Source organism: Amia ocellicauda, chromosome 7 (assembly GCF_036373705.1).
Source record: "Amia ocellicauda isolate fAmiCal2 chromosome 7, fAmiCal2.hap1, whole genome shotgun sequence".
Classification (NCBI taxonomy): domain Eukaryota; kingdom Metazoa; phylum Chordata; class Actinopteri; order Amiiformes; family Amiidae; genus Amia; species Amia ocellicauda.
Window position 1 is genome coordinate 38,201,260 of NC_089856.1, and position 20,889 is coordinate 38,222,148.

The 20,889-nt window shown below is 38.6% G+C and overlaps 1 protein-coding gene across 1 annotated transcript; it reads right to left on the bottom strand.

Moving 5' to 3' along the window:
* Positions 1-2,390: 2,390 nt before the first annotated feature.
* On the bottom strand, positions 2,391-5,864 carry LOC136753903 (extracellular calcium-sensing receptor-like). Its single transcript, XM_066710284.1, has 5 exons — positions 5,607-5,864; positions 4,357-5,160; positions 3,852-4,079; positions 3,583-3,706; positions 2,391-3,304 (listed from the first exon to the last, which is right to left on the bottom strand). Exons 1-5 carry the CDS (start codon positions 5,862-5,864, stop codon positions 2,391-2,393), a joined length of 2,328 nt encoding a protein of 775 aa, XP_066566381.1.
* Between the last annotated feature and the right edge of the window lie 15,025 nt (positions 5,865-20,889).

The following is a 20,889-nucleotide window of genomic DNA, read 5'->3' on the forward strand; positions in this document are numbered from 1 at the left end:
GTACCTATTACCTCTTACAAAACAGGTGATGTATATACTGGCGTATTTATGTTGATGCTATTGTTATTTTATATAAGGTAATTTAACAAGCTTGTGTATAGAAAAAGTTATAATAACCCATTAGTGATTAGATAAATGTGTGTCTGTTGTAGCTATTACAGCATAAGGTGGTAGTTACAGAATAATAATAGAAAATAATGTTACCCTTTAATGGTTAGACAATTCATTTTGGTTCTAAATCTATTTAGACTTGTGAAAAATAAAGGATACTTGTACTATTTACTGTGAAAACTATTTGTTTTGATAGCGTATTCTACATTACTTCGTGCCATAATACCACAGTTTTCTAAGAAGTTTAAAAATATATATTCTGAAGATTGATTTGCAGGAAGTAAATTAAAATGATGGCTTTAATGAAACTTGAGACATGGTAGCTTTTTTTTGATAGTTTTTAATAATAAACATAGAAATGGAAGACAGGAGAAATTAAATAGTAATCACTTTAATAATTATAAATAATTTTATAATTTAAAGCTTTGGAAATTAAGAGAACAAACAGAAGTATGAGACATTTTTTGAAGCTTTACGTGCACAGTAATTGTTCCTTCCTATTTCCTGAAATTGTATAACATTTTGGAGAAGCCTTCATGCAGCAGTGGGCCAATAAAGGCTGATGATAGTGATGTATATCAATGTAAATATATACAGTGCCTATAGGAAGTCTACACCCCATCACAATTTTGACCTTCTGCCTTAATTAAAATGCATTTAATGTTTTTTCTTTTCATTTTTTCTACTACCATACAACATTCAAGTGGAAAACATGTATTTGAAATCTGTAGAAAATGTATTAAAAATAATAACTGATATGCCTTGGTTGGATAAGTGTCCACCCACCCTGTAATAGCAATCCTAATTTAGCTCAGGTGTTAGCAATCACCTTCAGAATCACATATCAAATTAAGTAGCCTCCTTTGTTTAAATTGTGGTGATTCACATGATTTTAGGATAAATTTAGCAGTTCCTGTAGGTACTCTCTGTTGGGTAGTGCATTTCAAAGCAGAAACTCAGCTATGAGCACTAAGGATCTTTCAAAAGAACTCTTGGACAAATCTTGTTGAAAGGCACAACTTGGGGGATGGGTATAAAACATATCAAAGGCCTTGAATATCCCTTGAAGCACGATCAAGCCAATTATTAAGAAGTGGAAGTCGTATGACAACCCAAGACCCTGTCTAGATCAGGCCTCCATCACAACTGGATTACCAAGCAAGGAGAATGATCAGTGAGGCTACCAAGAGGCTATAATGGCAACTTTGTAAGAGCTACAGACTTTTTTTATGGCCAAGACTGTCAAAGTGTGCATGTGTCAACAATATCCCAAGACGTTACTCAAGAAAGCCCACCTTGAATCTCATTTGAAGTATGCACAAACACTCAGGATATTCTCTAGCTATGTGGCAAAAGGTTTTGTGCTCTGATTTAATCTAAAATGGAACTTTGTGACCTAAATGCAAAGCTTTATATTTGGCTTAAACCCACACAGCACATCACCAAAAGAACACCATCCCAGCAGTGAAGCATGGTGGTGGCAGCATCATGTTTTGGTGATGTTTCTCATTGGCAGAGACTGGGACACTTGTCAGGATAGATGGGAAAGTGAATGGAGCAAAAAAGGCCTTGAGGAAAACCTGCTACCCTCTTTAAGAAAGCTAAAACTGGATCAGAAGTTCATCTTTCAGCTTGACAGTGGCCTGAAGCACACCATTATTACACTGGAATTGGCTAAGGAACAAATAACTAAATGTCCTTGAGAGACCCAGTCAGAGCCCTGACCTTGAAAATCGAAAATTTGCAGTACACTGCCCATCAGTTCTCCCAAAAGAACATGACATCACATGCACACTTCGGTCAAATAATACCACATCTAGGTGAGCAAAGTTGGTAGAGATCTATCCCAAAAGGAAGGCTCACAGCTCTAATTGTTTCCAAAGGTGCTTTCATCAAGAAATATCTAAGAGGGACAGAGACTTATCCACTTCTATATACAATATTTTCAAAAATCACAATATAATGGTATAATTACAATTTTGAATACACACATATATATATACACCCAGTACCCATAGAAAATCTACACCCTATTGAACTTTTTCAAATATTACTGAGTTTCATGTATTTAAATTAATTAGTTTGTTTTTCTCTTAACAATGTTAATGTATAGATAAGTGGAAGAATGTCCTAATTTCAATGCATGAACACTGTGAAAAAATCTCAAGGGGGTGTTGACTTTCTATTGGCACTATATGTAAATTGCTAGCACATCTTACTGGAAAAGGTGTATATTCTACAGAGGTGTAGGCTTCGTTAGGGGTCTGGTTTGTTTGATATTAAAGCGATTTTGAGGGCAGTTTACCCATCAAATGTTTTTTACTATTTCTTTCCGGTTTTAATAGAATAATGTAACATTTGGGGACAAAAATGCATGAAAGTAATGCAAAACTGGATGCCAAGATGGCAAATATTTCCACAGCTACAGTGAACTTCCCAGGAGAGCTGATATAAGCTGGGATAAAGGTGATCCAGACTGCACAGAATATGAGCATGCTGAATGTGATGAATTTGGCCTCATTGAAGTTATCGGGCAGTTTACGAGCCAGAAAAGCCAATACAAAGCACATGACAGAGAGGAATCCAATATACCCTAACACAGCATAAAACCCCACTGCTGATCCTACATCACACTCTAGAATGATTTTTTCTATATAGTATTGTGTGTTTTTATGAGGAAAGGGAGGTGAAATTGACAACCAAAGGACACAAATCAGGACCTGTATGAGTGTGAAAGCAAGAACACTTAACCTCTGCTGTGTGGGCCCAAACCATTTCATAATATTATTGCCTGGCAGTGTAGCCCTGAAGGCCATTAACACCACTATTGTTTTCCCCAGAACACAAGAGATGCACAGGACAAATGTGATGCCAAATGCTGTGTGGCGCAACATACAGGACCAGTCAGAGGGCTGACCAATGAAAGTAAGAGAGCAAAGGAAACACAGAGTTAATGAGAAGAGCAGGAGGAAACTGAGCTCAGAGTTATTGGCTCTGACTATTGGAGTATATCTGTACCAGAAAAAAATAATTGCTGCTGTTATGGTCAGACATGTTCCAAACACAGAACATGTTACTAATACTAATCCCATCGATTCATGAAATGAAAGAAATTCAACAATTTTTAAGAGACACTGAGTTTTTTGCTCATTTGTTCTGTATTCTGCAGGGCACTTAGCACAATCCACTGAATCTGAAAGTAGAAACAAATGTATGTAAATCACCCAAACTTTAAAAACAGCATAACATTTTACACTTCCTGATGCAAGAATATTTGCTTTATTAGTATTAAAGGAATGATAAATCATTCCATTAACATGACATGTTAAGCAAGATCAAGGACCTTGCTTCGTAAGGAAAACATAAATCAATACAAATAAGCAGTACACAGATAATAAAGATTCTGCTTTTATATGCAATAATTCATTCATAGTTTTTGAGCTGCCTTTTTTTCTGTCACTTATTGCTTACCTGTTGTATTACTGACTTCTCCCTCAGCACATGGAATGCAGTCAAAGCAGCAGATTGGCTTTCCTTTGACAATTGCCTTACGAGTCCCTGGAAGGCAGCTCTCACTGCAGACTGACTTTGGCACCTGAAACACAGAGCTATGAAGTCAGAGCTTTACTACAAAATTATACAAGATTTCAATTAAGAATACACCAGCTGTAATTATTTTATATGTATGTCTTTCTATGTGAATGCTTGTTTGCTTCTGTTTCAGCCAGTATGAATAGTACCTCATCCCGATCACCAGCCCACACTGCACTGACTTCATTCATTACAAATCTCTGTCCATCTGGTAAGGAGGCATCATATAGACCAATATCTTCAATTGTTGTAATTCCATTATTTTTAAGCTGCCAGTTCACTAACGCATATCGTGCTGCTGGATCCCCATTTTCATCGAAATACACCTTTTCTCCATTCCAGGTTGTGAAGTTAACTTCTTTCAGGTAATGTAATACCTACAGGAAAAAAGCAAAAGATCATTCAGTCATAAATCTTTTTGCCAATCATCCTCTCTGCAGTAAAATACAAGTTTTTTTTATTGTTATTATTATTATTAACTTGTCTATTTTTATATAGACTATTAAATGCAACACATAAATAATGAAACAATACAATTAGAAGGACTACATAAAATATATGAAATAACATTTTAGAGGAAGAATATTTGTAAAGCTTTTTCATTGTATTATTATTTTACTTCTATTTTACTTATAGAGTTTTTTACTTTTATACCTGCCAGGGTTCTGTCTTGTTTTTGTTTGCACATGTTTTATTTTGAAAAGGTCCTTGGCCGTTTTTGCATGTAAACAGATTGTGTAATGAGTGAGCTACAGCATACACTGCTTTATACACATTGTTTAGTATTCCCATGTCTGAGACATCAGTGTATTGGTTTTTTATTTCTTTCAAAGTCTCCATCCCTGTGCATCGATTAGTATTTTCATCTGTTAGGCTACAACTGAAGATACTTTCCCAAAACTCATTGAAACCAGTGTTTCCAGGTGTGTTTGATGGACGGGCATTGAGAATGAATTCTTTCAGACCTGGTATTTCTACATTTGGAATTGCCAAGCCAATCGCTCCATGTAGAATGTTGTTACTTTCTGATGATGCCAGGTACCTGTCAGTAATCCATGCCTCACTGCCCACCCACTGGAGGCCTGTGATGTTCTGAATTAACAGCTCTTTTACCAGTATAACCAAATCTATATCAGATGTAAAAGCAACAATTACCTTTGATGATGATTTTTTTATAATCTCTGCAACTTTCAGGAATTTCTCTCTCGGATGAGTTCTATAAATGGCCTCTGAATATTCAATACAAATCCCCTCCTGTTTAGCAGCTTGTATAAAAGTTGCCATCCCATTGTTGCCATAATCATCATCACTCCTAATGGCCCCAACCCAGGTCCATCCAAAATGCTTGACAAGCTTTGCCAGCGCTCTGCTTTGGTAATAATCACTTGGGATTGTCCTGAAAAAGGTGGGGAACTCCTTCCTGTTACTGAGGCATGCACAGGTAGAAAAATGACTGATCTGTGTGAGAAAATTTGAATGAGAAATTACAATAAAGTTAATATTTTAGTGTTTGCAAACGTCATTAAAAAGTGTGAAATATTGCACATTTTAAATCAGTCAAATTCCTTTTTAAACATGAATTGAATATGTTCTGTTAATCAAATTGAGAATGTTACTAGACTTAACCTTCATTCTTTAATGTATTCATTTTGTAATGAACACATTCTGATCCAAATAAATGTTCAGATCATAGTTAGAAGGACATCAGTTCTGTCCATTATTTTGTTTTTTTGTTAACTGAATACACTTACACCTACACAGAGACACACATTCACATACATATAGATAGATATATAGATATATACATACATACATACATACATACCCAGATAGACAGACTGATAAAAATACATGTAATGTTTTTCCTCTATAACACATACTGGTTTCTCACCATACATACTCACCACTGGTATCCCAAAGGGTCCAACTGTTGTTGCAATTCCTATTGTTGGTGTGGAACTAGTATCTCCTATGATTGCATGGACAGTGGTTGGTTTTGTGCAGGACTTGTCTGAGAGACTGTTTTGCTCCAAGTTCACTAAAGCCAGTGATGACTTTATAGACAAACTTACAGTCCCACAGGAATCATATATTTTATAGCCCAAGGAAACATTCGGAAGAATATCTGACCTGCTATTTATTTCTTCAATGGCAAAGATCATTGTTTGAAAATATTGTAATTGTGCAGAACGTAAACTGTAGGCAAAATGCATTGATTCATTTCACAAAACATGAAAAATTAAAATTAAAATGATGAGTGCTTATAAATATGTATAACATTACATGAAGATTATTATAATACTACTACTATTAGCACAACTACTGCTGTTATTTTATATTTAAAGACATCACTTACCCTTTACATTTTATTTTCCCTGGGTTGGCTTTAAATTCTGTATTGACAAGGATAGTGTTTGCATGGCATGAAAAAACACCTCCTATAATGATGTCGCCTTCTTTTGAAAACTGAGGCAGGTCTTGTGTTCCATAGAGCTGACAAACTGGCTTTTCAGCCTTTGCGACAAAAGCAATTAGTACTATTTCTGTAAGCAGCAACATTGATAACTCTATTTTTTCCATCTAGAGCCAGAATACTTGAGTTCAGAGTGATTTTATAGTGCAATGCAAATCTCATGTGCTTAAATTAAATGAATCACCAAAGCAAACTCTCAGTGGTGACCTCAGGGCTTTAATCTCCTTGAAAAATTGCACTCATACATGATTAATTGCTCACTGAAACTAGTTTCATTAACTTCATGCAATCTTAAATTACTAAGGAGTTTAATTGCTTGTTTAATTGCTTAACACATCAATTCTCAAAGTTGGGGTCGCGACTGCCTGAAGTTGACTTTAAAATATCTGTTTGCAAAAACAATTATGATTTAAAATTTTGGAAAATACGAAGTGCACTTCATCAACAAGCCACAGACTGCACTTTAAAAAATTAACTGGGTATATCTCATTTTGTCTGTACTGCATGGGCATACCCAGAAAAAACATTTTCCATAACTCCCACATCAGTGGGAGTCTATTTTTTTCTTTCAGAACAGATTATGTAAAGTCAAAGATTAATTTGAATTAATCTTGAAATTATTTTTGGGCAGTGTTAAGTGTCTTTAATTTTTCTTTATCTTTGTTTTCTGGCATTTTGCCTCATTCATTAAAACTTGCTATAGTTAAAACACTTCTTAAGATACCTGAAGAACTTCTTTCCCTGTGTGTCTGTTGTAAGAGAATTTTGAATGCTTGGTTTTTCAGTCAATCTAAATAAATAGTTGAACTGAAAACTCATAGGTCAATTGGTTTCTCTTTTAAGATTATTTTTAGAGGGAAGATGCGGTCAAGTCACAGATGTGCAATAATCATTTTTTTTCACAAAAATAGGAAACTAATATCATTCAATTATATTACTGAAAATAAGTAATATTAAGCTTCTGCTGGATTACAGAAAGAAGAAAATGGGTATTATCTGTTTCTTTCTCCTCACAGTACAGCTTATAGGCCAGTCTGGTCAGGCAGGAAGCGGTATGTCTCTCTCTCTCTCCCTCCAGCCCTCTCTTGTTGTGTCTCGTTGCAGGATGAAGAAGTTAAGAGAACTAAAATTCTCTTTGTTTTCCCTTTTATAAGGTTTCCTTCCAACCAATAGCATTTTGTCACCACCATGACTTGGGTGCCTTATGCTAAACTAATTTAAGAAGTGGGGGTCATTTCGAATTTGGCCAGGAGCCAATAAGAGGACAGGTCCCTTTTGGTCTTCTGGACATACAGATAAGGTTACCAGGGGCTACCAGGGCTACCAGATAAAAGGGTGGAAGTCTGTTTCCTCTACCAAACCAGATGGTATAGAATTTCCCATAGAAAAATATATTCTAACAAATAATATCTTACACTGTGTAAACAAGGTCACTGTCTCACAGTCTTACTGTGCTACAGTACTGTGTTATAGTTCAACCCTGATACCTAGAAGAATAGGGTCTGATAAGCACCAGTCTTCCCCAGGGATACAAGCCCCCCCTTATATTAAACGTTGCGTATGCCTTAATCTTCCCCAGTTTAGCCATATATGTGTATTTCTGAGCATTTGTCAGGCAGAAACCGAACTTGCATTCATCATGGGACAGACATGTGGGCCCTGTTATCTTTCTCACCTGTCTGGTCTGCATAAAAATGCCTTTACTTTGTAACTTCTCTAAGCTTGTTCTTGAGATTGTCTCTCAAACACCTCTTCCGTGGGACCGCTCCTAATAAATTCATTGTGATTCACCATGCATCTCTCTCTTGATTACTTGGACTCTTTAATATCTAAATTAGATCCCTATACTATTTAGAAATATGGATTAACTTCTGTCCTCCGATGCAAGTAACTTAGCTATTATTGTTCTTTTAGACTTCTGACAACCATCATATCTATCTGAATGTAAGTGTGAAGTGCCAGAGGGCTCCGGCAGAGTGCTGTTCAGCACTGCTGTAATTTTGTACTTTATATAACTGTAGCGTAAGGTACACATTTCAGTTAAAGAAGTGAATTTAAGTATCACCTTAAATTTTAATTAACTCAATTTCTGCAATAATTGGACACAGACACCAATTCCAAAGACATAAATTCCCTAATTTATTAAAAACAAAGATAAAATGTAGCACTACACTAGTTATACAAAAAGGGAAAAACTAATTAAAAGTTACTCAAGATCAACAAATCAAAGACAAATCACTTTCGTCACCAAATCAAAGAACATGGAATCGCATATGATAACACACAAATCGTTAAATAAAATTACAAACACATTGACTACAATACCGGTTAGTAAGACGATGGTGAGTCTCTCATCAGTATTGTTAGTTGGACATCAAATAACTATCCAGGTTAGTATTTATGTCAAATAACTGCTCTATATCAGTTTGGGTGCCGAGAAAGATTCTATCATTTCTTGTTGCCACAATTCTCCCTAATTGATTAAGGATAGGCAGGGCCACCTATAATCTTGTGTCTATTAACGCGTGTCAATTTCAGACTAAGCAGTTAAACAGGAATGAGAAGATATTTCTCAGCGTTGACAGATTTTATTTCTAAAATTGTCAAACAAAACAGTTTAATGCAGCACTCATTTATATTTAAGAAAATACTAAATGATATTAAACATTCTAAAGTTTATGACTCACAGAATAACATTTCTAATTGATTTCTCAAATGTCATGAATAATAAACTCCAAACTGTTAAACTTGTCTGAACTTCATGGCAGAGAGGCCTCTCTGCCTTCGGGAACAGATAAAAACACACGGCACGAGGTCTGTGTGGTTTGGAACAAAGGCAGTCCGGTTCGGCTTTGTCCAATAACTTCCACTCAGTCGATGCACCTGGAAGTTGGGGGAAACAGAGTCTTTTCCAAACAGATTTTCCACTGGTTTGAAGGCTCCAAGGGTGTGCACAGGATGTCTTCTTTGCAAGCAGGGTTTTCCACCGTAGTTACTTGAAGACAAAGTGTGTGAGGAATGCAGGGCCCTGTTCGTTTCCAAGGGTCAAGTTTCTTAAGACTCAATAGCTATTTAAATTACTTAACACTTCTGTATTATAGTCAATTGTCCAGCTGCATACACTCCACTGATCAGATGGGTACAGGCGGGCAGGCGCAGGTTCTAAAGTTCTTTACTTAGCAAAGTTCTTTAAAGAATTCTTCGTGCGGCTCAATCTCCTTCTCCCAGTTTAACTCTTCTGAGTCTCCAGCAAAGACTCAGTTGGTTTCCGGTTCTGGCAACAGTTGAGCTGTGGAAGCGAGTTACCGGTTCAGGTGAGAGAGGGAGAAAAAGTGCTGTGCCTTTATGCCTTCATATCATAGGCAATTGGTTCTTGAGTTTGCGAGGTTGGATTTGTGCCAGCCCCCAGTCTCCTATTGGAGGAGGCTTGATTTATGCCTGATGTCAATCCATGCCATCTTTTGGAAATGTCGGTTTGCCTGGGTTCGTAGTTCTGTTACGGGATTTCGGCTCTCGCCCACTTCAAAGGGATTTATGACCTCCAAAACATATTTCCCAGACGTTTTCACAGCAGGGACTTCAAGCCATTTGGCCCATTCTAGTGCCCCGTTTCCACCTGCTAAGCGTCCGGACGTGTCCGTGTTTTGTGGATGGTTAACAATCTGGTGCTAGACGTGTCCGTAAGCATCCGTCCCGCCCACTGAGGACATAATTCGCTTTCAGGAGCGGAGGTGTGTGCTTGACTGTAGACAGACAGGGAAGAGATCCGATACATTGTGTCGGAAGATATAATCTAAAGTGCCGTGTGTAGGGATGGGGATCGAGACCCGGTTCTATTATGGACCCGGTTCCAAATTTCTCAAAACCCGAAGATCAATAAGGTTCGAGCTTATCGATACTGGTGGGTAATATAATGTAACGTTAACTTTTGTCTCGAGACAAGAGTTATGTCATTTAAATCAAACCACTGGTGCACAAATATACATCGATTGTCTAATAAAATTACTAAATTCAATTGAATTACCTGCCAACCGCCTTTAAACTAAACAAAGAAGAATTTAATTGCATCACGCCCTAATTCCTTTAATTTCTCATTTCGTTGCTTGCTAGGATGGCTGAACGTACTAAGCCGTCAAAGGCTTGGCTACATTTTAATAAAGCCAGAGATGAGGAAGCGACATGTAATTTATGTTCGCAGGTAATTTCTTGCAAGGGAGGGCCACTACAGCAATGATTAAGCACCTCAACGTTGTGCATCAGTTAAGAGGAAAATGCAGAAACTTCGACTGTCTTCGAGTCGCAACGGTGCCAACTCCACTGCCGGTGCAGGACAGCCATCCTCCTCCACCCAAAGTATGCATGGCAAGCGCAACCCAAATTCGTAGTAAGTCTCCATCGTTGACAATAATAAGCCAGTTCAGGGCTCTACAGTGCAACTATTTCACTCGCATATGCCCCTAAAAGTAGATACGTGCGCGAACCGGAAAATGATTTACGAGCAGAGTTTGTGAAGAGCTGTCAAGAAGTGCTGTCGATTCTTTTTCCTTATTGTGTAAAGCATAATTGTGACAGCCCGCTGTCTGTCACCGCACGGCTGCTGCTGGCGCGCTGATTGGGTGCTCATTGGCTGCAGCCGTGTTGTCGGCTGGAGGTAATGAGCACCGAAGCGATTGTGATGTCAGCAGCAGCTGTGCTTCATCTATTTATTCTCTCTCGTCTACCTAGTAGGAGGAGGTTGTCCGGAGAATCAAGGACAGAAGTCCAGTCGACACGGCTGCCCTGAGCGCCCATTTGTTTGTTTTCTTTTTCTATTTACGGTCTGTAACTTTCTTTGAGTTGTGTTTGTTGTGGCAAGAAGCCGACTTGTGTTTTCCTGAACCCTAATTAAAGCCCTGACAACGCCGGCAACCCAGAGACTCCCTCTATTTTTTTGCCCGGCGTTCACAATAATGTTTATTTTCTTTATGTATATTATTTATTTTCTTTGTTGTAGGAAAAACCGTGTTGGACATTTTGCTGCTGATATATTATTTTACTGTTCTCATAGTTATATGTTAGGTTGAAATCAGAAATTAAAGACACAGTTTTTGCAATAATAGCAATAACAGTTCTGTTAAGAATTTATTGTCGTCTCGTCTTTCCACCAAATAATAGAAAAGTATCGATAGTGGTATCGATAAAGATTCGGATTGTTAAGCAATCTCGAAAATGGTATCAATATCAATCAAAATTAACGATCCCCATCCCTAGCCGTGTGTGATCAGGAAGAAATTAAAGTTTTATTAGCAGCGTAGAGTGAAATCCACGTACAGAAACAATGACTGCTTATAGTTAATATCCGAGTGCATTAAAAACTTGGATTTCACAGGACCGGTGCAGTGCCTGACTAGTTAAAATAAACTGAAGGATAATAATCGGATCGGTAGCAGCCGATTTTATTAATATTGTATGAACAGCTGGCCGGTGTTTCAGGCTGTGTTGTGTGAATGGTGTGCAGGACAATCCGCACAGACAGTCAGTATGAAGGCGAACACGATTTAGTTAACGTGTCCATTTACAATTTAAATGAATGAATAAATAAATACAGCAGATCTGGGTTTCCCTCTAAAATATTAAGGACTGGTTTAATAAATGCGTCCGTAAACGCCATGACTGAGACGTGCACACTAGTTCAATTATAACCTGCTATATTTTAACTGGATGATTAATCGTGAAACGTGTGTATTTTGTTTCAATTGTAACTTGCCCTGGTTAAGGACGTCTGATAAGTAAATTATAAATAATACGGCAACAAGTATTGTTTGCAGTTACAAATCTGCAGAAAGAGTAATAAGTTAAGGGAGTCACGTTGTGCCGTTGTCCTCCCATAAGAGGGACGGACTTCACAACGGCCTAGTTTTGCAAAAAAAGCTCTGGGATGCATCTGAGGACGGACGCGTCCGGCACGGCATGACACCGAGGCATAGGTGAGCTATACTCACAAGACGTAGAACAGTTCATGGGCCGATGAGCTCAGGAATTCTGGTAACTTTGGGGGAGAAGTCTTCTTTAGATCAGAGCTCCAGCTCAGGGCTAGAATGCTCTTATCACAATACCCCCCCCCCCCCCCCCACCTAACGCTACATAGCTGTGCATCTTTATGCTTCTGCTTACTTATACACTGTTAGAGCTGCTGTATTTTAGTGTGATTTCACCTATGCCCCCTCCCTTTAGCTCTTTTCTAGGTCTGCACTTGTTACCCAGCTAACAATATTACGTTGCCAAAACGTTGTGACAATGCAGTGGTTTCGTTGCCGCAACGTTGTACTGCAACGTAGTCACAACGTAAAAATGAAGTTCCCAGATAGGTTGCTTCAACGTTTCAATACAACGTTGTCACAGCGTAAAAATGATGTTGTTGCAACATTATGGTAATGTAGCTTTAAATTGTGGGGACATTGTGACCACGTAGTTTGATAACGTTCCCAGATACGTTGCTACAATGTTGTGTTCCAATTTAATATTCTCAAATCTATTTACACAACTTAAAAACAAAATGCATTATGCATACAGCCATCAAAATACCTTAAATATAATTATGTATGGCTTCTTTGATGAAGAAACACATGTAAATACCTTTAGAAATAACACAATACCAATAAATAGAAGGCAAATGTTTTACAAATAAGACTACGGAACCGTGCCATAGTGCAACCCTGATACCCAGAGGAACAGAGTCTGATAAGAACCAGTTTTCTCCAGCAATTTGGGCTTGATACACTGTACAAACCCCCCTTATATTAAACATTAGGTATGCTTTAATTATCCCCGGTTTAACCATATATGGGTTTTCCTAATGAGTTGTCAGGCAGAAACCAAACTTGCACTCATCATGGGACAGATCAAGTGGGCCTGTTATCTTTCTCTCCTGTCTGGACTGCATAAAAGTGCCTGTAGTTTGTAATTTCTCTAAGACTGTTCTTGAGATTGCCTACAGCTGCTTGTAATAAAAACCTTTGATTGGAAATATATATCTCTCTCCGGATTCCTATGACTCTTCAGCAGGTATCTGGAATAAAGAGCTTTGCTAGTATTAGCAGACCGTCATTCTAATACATTTGCAAAACCTTGCAATTTAAAGGCTAACAAATCCTAATCAAAATTGATAAAACCCTTGGAAATGCTGAAGATAGTTCTTAATGATTTTCACTGTATGTTGTTGTCATGTTGCAGAATAAATCTGGGGCCAATCAGATGCCTCCCTGATGGTATTGCATGATGGATAAGAATTTGCCTTTACTTCTCAGCATTGAGGAGACTATTAATTCTGACCAAATCCCCAACTCCATGCTGCCCCAAACTTGCAAGGAACCTCCACCATACTTCACTGTTGCCTGCAGACACTCATTCGTGTAGCACTCTCCAGCCCTTTGGCGAACAAACTGCCTTCTGCTACAGCCAAATATTTCATATTTTGACTCACCAGTCCAGAGCTCCTGCTGACATTTTTGCTTGGGCTTGTTTCCATGTTATAGGTAAGGCTTCTTGGCCGCAAGTCTTCCATGAAGGTGACTTCTGACCAGACTTCTCCGGACAGTAGATGGGTGTACCAGGGTCCCACTGTTTTCTGTTAATTCTGAGCTGATGGCACTGCTGGACATTTCCAATTGTGAAGGGAAGTAAGCATGATGTGTCTTTCATCTGCCACAGTAAGTTTCCTTGGCCGACCACTGCGTCTACGGTCCTCAACGTTGCCCGTTTCTTTGTGCTTCTTCAAAAGAGCTTGGACAGCACATCTGGAACCCCCTGTCTGCCTTGAAATGTCTGTCTGGGAGAGACCTTGCTGATGCAGTATAACTACCTTGTGTCTTATTGCTGTGCTCGTCTTGCCATGGTGTATGACTTTTGACAGTGAACTGTCTTCAGCAACCTCACCTTGTTAGCTGAGTTTGGTTGTCCTTCATCCATGTTTTATTCCTGCTACACAGCTGTTTCTGTTTCAGTTAATGATTGTGTTTCAACCTACAAATTGAATTGACACCTGTTTGGTATAATTGTTTAATCGTACACCTGTCTATATGCCTACAAAATCCCTGACGTTGTGCAAGTGTACCTAGAAGAATTGATGCTGTTTTGAAGGCAAAGGGTGGTCACACCAAATATGAATTAGATTTGGATTATTCTCCTGTTCACCCACTTTGCATTTTGTTAATTGATAAATATAATCTATTAACATGTCTACTTTTGAAAGCATTCTTACTTTACAGCATTTTTTCACACTTGCCTAAAACTTTTGCACAGTACTGTATATACAGTGGGGGAAAAAAGTATTTGATCCCCTGCTGATTTTGTACGTTTGCCCACTGACAAAGAAATGATCAGTCTATAATATAATGGTAGGTGTATTTTAACAGTGAGAGACAGAATAACAACAAAAAAATCCAGAAAAACGCATTTCAAAAAGTTATAAATTGATTTGCATGTTAATGAGGGAAATAAGTATTTGATCCCCTATCAATCTGCAAGATTTCTGGCTCCCAGGTGTCTTTGATACAGGTAACGAGCTGAGATTAGGAGCACTCTCTTAAAGGGAGTGCTCCTAATCTCAGCTTGTTACCTGTATAAAAGACACCTGTCCACAGAAGCAATCAATCAATCAGATTCCAAACTCTCCACCATGGCCAAGACCAAAGAGCTGTCCAAGGATGTCAGGGACAAGATTGTAGACCAACACAAGGCTGGAATAGGCTACAAGACCATTGCCAAGCAGCTTGGTGAGAAGGTGACAACAGTTGGTGCGATTATTCGCAAATGGAAGAAACACAAAATAACTGTCAGTCTCCCTCGGTCTGGGGCTCCATGCAAGATCTCACATCGTGGAGTTTCAATGATCATGAGAAGGGTGAGGAATCAGCCCAGAACTACACGGGAGGATCTTGTTAATGATCTCAAGGCAGCTGGGATCATAGTCACCAAGAAAACAATTGGTAACACACTACGCCGTGAAGGACTGAAATCCTGCAGCGCCCGCAAGGTCCCCCTGCTCAAGAAAGCACATGTACAGGCCCGTCTGCAGTTTGCCAATGAACATTTGAATGATTCAGAGGAGAACTGGGTGAAAATGTTGTGGTCACATGAGACCAAAATCGAGCTCTTTGGCATCAACTCAACGCGCCGTGTTTGGAGGAGGAGGAATGACGCCAAGAACACCATCCCCACCGTCTAACATGGAGGTGGAAACATTATGCTTTGGGGGGTGTTTTTCTGCTAAGGGGACAGGACAACTGCACCGCATCAAAGGGACAATGGACGGGGCCATGTACCATCAAATCTTGGGTGAGAACCTCCTTCCCTCAGCCAGGGCATTGAAAATGGGTCGTGGATGGGTATTCCAGCATGACAATGACCCAAAACACACAGCCAAGGCAACAAAGGAGTGGCTCAAGAAGAAGCACATTAAGGTCCTGGAGTGCCATAGAAAATCTGTGGAGGGAGCTGAAGGTTCGAGTTGCCAAACGTCAGCCTTGAAACCTTAATGACTTGGAGAGGATCTGCAAAGAGTGGGACAAAATCCCTCCTGAGATGTGTGCAAACCTGGTGGCCAACTACAAGAAACGTCTGACCTCTGTGATTGCCAACAAGGGTTTTGCCACCAAGTACTTAGTTGAAGGGGTGAAATACTTATTTCACTCATTAACATGCAAATCAATTTATAACTTTTTTGAAATGCGTTTTTCTTGATTTTTTTGTTGTTATTCTGTCTCTCACTGTTAAAATACACCTACCATTAAAATTATAGACTTATAATTTCTTTGTCAGTGGGCAAACGTACAAAATCAGCAGGGGATCAAATACTTTTTTCCCTCACTGTACATACTGCGATATCCTGGACAGGATGAGTTTGAACCAATAAGTAGGAGACAACTCCCTATCTTATTATATCCTCACTATCTTCCTGATTAAGCTTAAACACAATGTTTATTTTATGCCCAAATATGGAGACATATGTGGCCATTTTGTTATTTATATTCCACATGTATCTAATGCATGTCTAGATAGGCAAATGATGTGCCCACTTCCCCATCTTCTTGTGGTTTTACTAGAACGTACGTTCTGTACTAAATTTGTATTGTGTGTCTGCAGAGAGATGCATCTGGTACAAACCGGTAGAAGCTGGTCTCATTATGTGCTCTTTGGTAACCTCATGTACGTGTGGGGTATTTGGGGCCTCTTCACTGTCAGAGACATGAACCAAATTAGGGAGAGTGTAGGCTAATCTCTTTCCAGGCCCAGTGGCAGGATTAAGTTGCAAGGGGGCATCAGAAATTACTGATGGAGCACAACTATTTTCGGTCGATGATAACACAGGATGTATAATAATCAATATTACAAGTACACAGAATGTTTTTGCATAGCTCTCAAGTTTTCAAAATGACAATGCATGAGATTTGTCACATGACAGATACTGTTGCGGCCGCCAAAAGCAGGATTTGCATTTCCAATTGCGGAAAGCTAACACTACTGTACACTGCACTACCATAACTTATCGGTACACTGCAGCTCAGACGCAGATACACTTGCACTTTCAGATCAATACTCAATTCTCTTTGCCATGTACTTGCAGTGGGGTGTCCATGTCCTTCTATTTCTCCCATAACTCGTCAAACTCACCGGCACATCACAGTTTTTCCACACAATTATGAGCACTGCTAAACTATTCATTTTGCATACCAATTATTAACATTTTTCATTCAGCTGCGCGGTGAAACTTTTTTTTTTAATTGTGGGCATACAACTTTGAAAGCAAACCTAAATGGTAATATTGACCCCACCTTTCTACTGTGTAAAGGCCAATCATAATACACTTCTTTTCGCAAATGATAAAATGTGTGTGACTGACATGAGAATGGCGCTATGGAACTGCAGAATGAAGCATATAGCCGGTTTAATATTCATATTAATGACCAACCAGAAGTGAGTAACAGTAATGGAGTTGTCTGTGGGAAATGTAAATTTTACTCCACTACATTATTTTGTTCATAAAAGTAGTGGAGTAAAAGTAGAAGTAGCCACAAATAATAAATACTTTAGTAAAGTACAAGTACTCGAAAAATGTACTAATGTACAGGAACAAAGTATTTGTACTTCGTTACTTTACACCCCATTTGATTTAACACTAGGACCGCCATAGTGACGTTTTGAAAAAGGTTTTGCAATTCAAATATAAATATCTCTGCGTATGTGAATTTCTTGCACGTCTGCTCTTATGTGTTAATACATATTTGAATTAAAAACCTATATGATGTTTCGGCTGTAAAAATGTCTAAATTAATAAGTGGACTGGACCCGCAGTATATGCAGTAGACTATATTGAATATAATATAGTTGACAATCTAGGGGTTGTAATAAAATCAGTAATTGTGAATAATTATAATCTTGCTGAGTGCTGAAACAAGTGACTTTCTTATTATTTATTTTATTAGCAGATATTACTAAATATTACTAAATTCAAGAATCACAGGTGATATACACTCACCTAAAGGATTATTAGGAACACCATACTAATACTGTGTTTGACCCCCTTTCGCCTTCAGAACTGCCTTAATTCTACGTGGCATTGATTCAACAAGGTGCTGAAAGCATTCTTTAGAAATGTTGGCCCATATTGATAGGATAGCATCTTGCAGTTGATGGAGATTTGTGGGATGCACATCCAGGGCATGAAGCTCCCGTTCCACCACATCCCAAAGATGCTCTATTGGGTTGAGATCTGGTGACTGTGGGGGCCAGTTTAGTACAGTGAACTCATTGTCATGTTCAAGAAACCAATTTGAAATGATTCGACCTTTGTGACATGGTGCATTATCCTGCTGGAAGTAGCCATCAGAGGATGGGTACATGGTGGTCATAAAGGGATGGACATGGTCAGAAACAATGCTCAGGTAAGCCGTGGCATTTAAACGATGCCCAATTGGCACTAAGGGGCCTAAAGTGTGCCAAGAAAACATCCCCCACACCATTACACCACCACCACCAGCCTGCACAGTGGTAACAAGGCATGATGGATCCATGTTCTCATTCTGTTTACGCTAAAATTCTGACTCTACCATCTGAATGTCTCAACAGAAATCGAGACTCATCAGACCAGGCAACATTTTTCCAGTCTTCAACTGTGTTGTAGCCCATCCGCCTCAAGGTTGTACGTGTTGTGGCTTCACAAATGCTTTGCTGCATACCTCGGTTGTAACGAGTGGTTATTTCAGTCAAAGTTGCTCTTCTATCAGCTTGAATCAGTCGGCCCATTCTCCTCTGACCTCTAGCATCAACAAGGCATTTTCGCCCACAGGACTGCCGCATACTGGATGTTTGTCCCTTTTCACACCATTCTTTGTAAACCCTAGAAATGGTTGTGCGTGAAAATCCCAGTAATTGAGCAGATTGTGAAATACTCAGACCGGCCCGTCTGGCACCAACAACCATGCCACGCTCAAAATTGCTTAAATCACCTTTCTTTCCCATTCAGACGCTCAGTTTGGAGTTCAGGAGATTGTCTTGACCAGGACCACACCCCTAAATGCATTGAAGCAACTGCCATGTGATTGGTTAGTTAGATAATTGCATTAATGAGAAATTGAACAGGTGTTCCTAATAATCCTTTAGGTGAGTGTATAAGGGAAGCATGTTATTCTTAAAAATTAATCTTAATTCAAAATTAGATTTTTTTGTCCCCTTATAAACAGTTGTTTTGCAAAAACAGACATGTCCATGCTTTTTTTGGTCAACAATTAATAACTAAGTCCATTCCTATTTACAAGGCTATAAGAAATGAACGCAAATGTCTTAAAATTAAAGGACTTTTGCATATTCCAAATTCAAACTCCAAACTATCACTCCAGTGCAAGTATCCCATGATATTGGTCACAGTCACAATCTGAATCATTTTAATCTTCCTCATCACTTTCTTCCAAATCCTGTTGTCCAAAAATATCACCTTCAACATCAGCCAATGCGTCCTCATACTATTATTGGTGAACAGACGCGTTGACTCCAAGCTCATCCATAAGCTTCATCAGCTTTCTTAGCCGTCTTAACACAGTTAACCATTGGAACCACTAGAACCTTGAAAGTGTCCTACGTCTTCTTACGTTTAAGTATGCCATTCAATTCTCAGATTTTTATACTTTTGCTTGTTCTGACCGTGACGAGAGTCAGAAAAAAGATGGAGGATTTGGTACTGATAAAGGTCCTGCTTGACTACTGTTTCAAAATAGTAATGGAGTGCTAATGCAAGCATGTTGCTGTCCTTTCGTTTTTTGGTGCTCAAGCCAGATAAACACATTTATTTGCCATTATAATTGCCATTATCAGATAACCTTTAAGACAATGCTATTTAGTCACATTACCTGAATAACCCACATTGACTGGCTGAATGGATTAATCTGTTTTTGCAAAATTGTGGTGATTATCAGATATTCCAACATAACATACATTTGTAATGCCAAGTACATGACATATATAGAGTATTGCAAAAAATGAATTTGAGAACCGGAAAGTAGGTAACATAAACAGCAGTATGGCATATTCAGGTCAGTTTCATCATTGATGGTGTTTAGCTGTATTTGAAAGGAACTCTTCATATATAGACCACATTCTGAAAAACAGATTTTGGTGTTTAAGATTCCAGAATCAATCTGCAGTGAGAGCTGCCTTCCAGGGACACGTAAGGCAATTTCAAAGGGAAAGCCAATCTGCTGCTTTGACTGCATTCCATGTGCTGAGGGAGAAGTCAGTAATACAACAGGTGAGTGACAAATGGTTATTTAGTTTTTTTACATACAATTAAACAATTTCTTAGGCTGATTTTATATGCTTACATTGCTGTAATAGAAAGGTCAGAATATGACCTGAATGTTGCTACAATCCATCCATTTTTGAAACCGCTTATCCTGGTAAGGGCCATGGGGGAAGCCAGAGTCAATCCCGGCAGGCATAGGGCACAAGGCAGGAATACACCCAGGATGGGACGCCAGGCCATTGCTGGGCAACACACACACAGGGCAATTTAGAGAAGCCAATTAACCATACCTGCATGTCTTTGTGGGAGGAAACCGGAGTGCCTGGAGAAAACCCACGCGAACACAGGGAGAACATGCAAACTCCACACAGACAGGCACCCCAAGCTGGGACTCAAACCTAGGACTCAGTGCTAACCACCGTGCCACCGTGGCACCCCATGTTGCTACCAAAATTACAATTTTAATTTTAAATTGCTGTAGCATACATGAATTATATTTATATTTATAATAATTAATTTATAATTATATAACATTATTTTTTTTCAGATTCACAGGAGTGTGTGAAGTGCCCTTTGGAATACAGATCAAATGAAAATGAAAATCACTGTGTATTGAAAAATATTGAGTATTTGTCTTTTGGAGAAATAATGGGAAGTAACAGTGTTACTGTGTTAGTAACATTTTCTGTATTTGGTGTTTGCCTAGCAATCATAATATATATATATATATATATATATATATATATATATATTTTTTTTTTTTTTTTTTCTTTTTTTTTTTTTTTTCGTTTCTGGTACAGATATACTCCAATAGTCAGAGCCAATAATGATTGTTCAAAGTGCCCTGTGGAGTTCAGTTCCAACCAACATAGAAATCAATGCATCTTAAAAAAAATTGAATTTCTCTCATTTGGAGAAAACATGGGGATATTGTTAGTTA

Excerpts from the sequence above, each read along its gene's own strand:
- LOC136753903 (XM_066710284.1), bottom strand. The coding sequence starts at position 5,864 with ATGATCTTTGCCATTGAAGAAATAAATAGCAGGTCAGATATTCTTCCG. Across the intron at positions 5,161-5,606 it reads GACCCTTTGGGATACCAGTG|ATCAGTCATTTTTCTACCTG; the intron begins GTGAGTATGTAT and ends TTTCTCACACAG. Across the intron at positions 3,707-3,851 it reads GGGCTGGTGATCGGGATGAG|GTGCCAAAGTCAGTCTGCAG; the intron begins GTACTATTCATA and ends TCTGTGTTTCAG.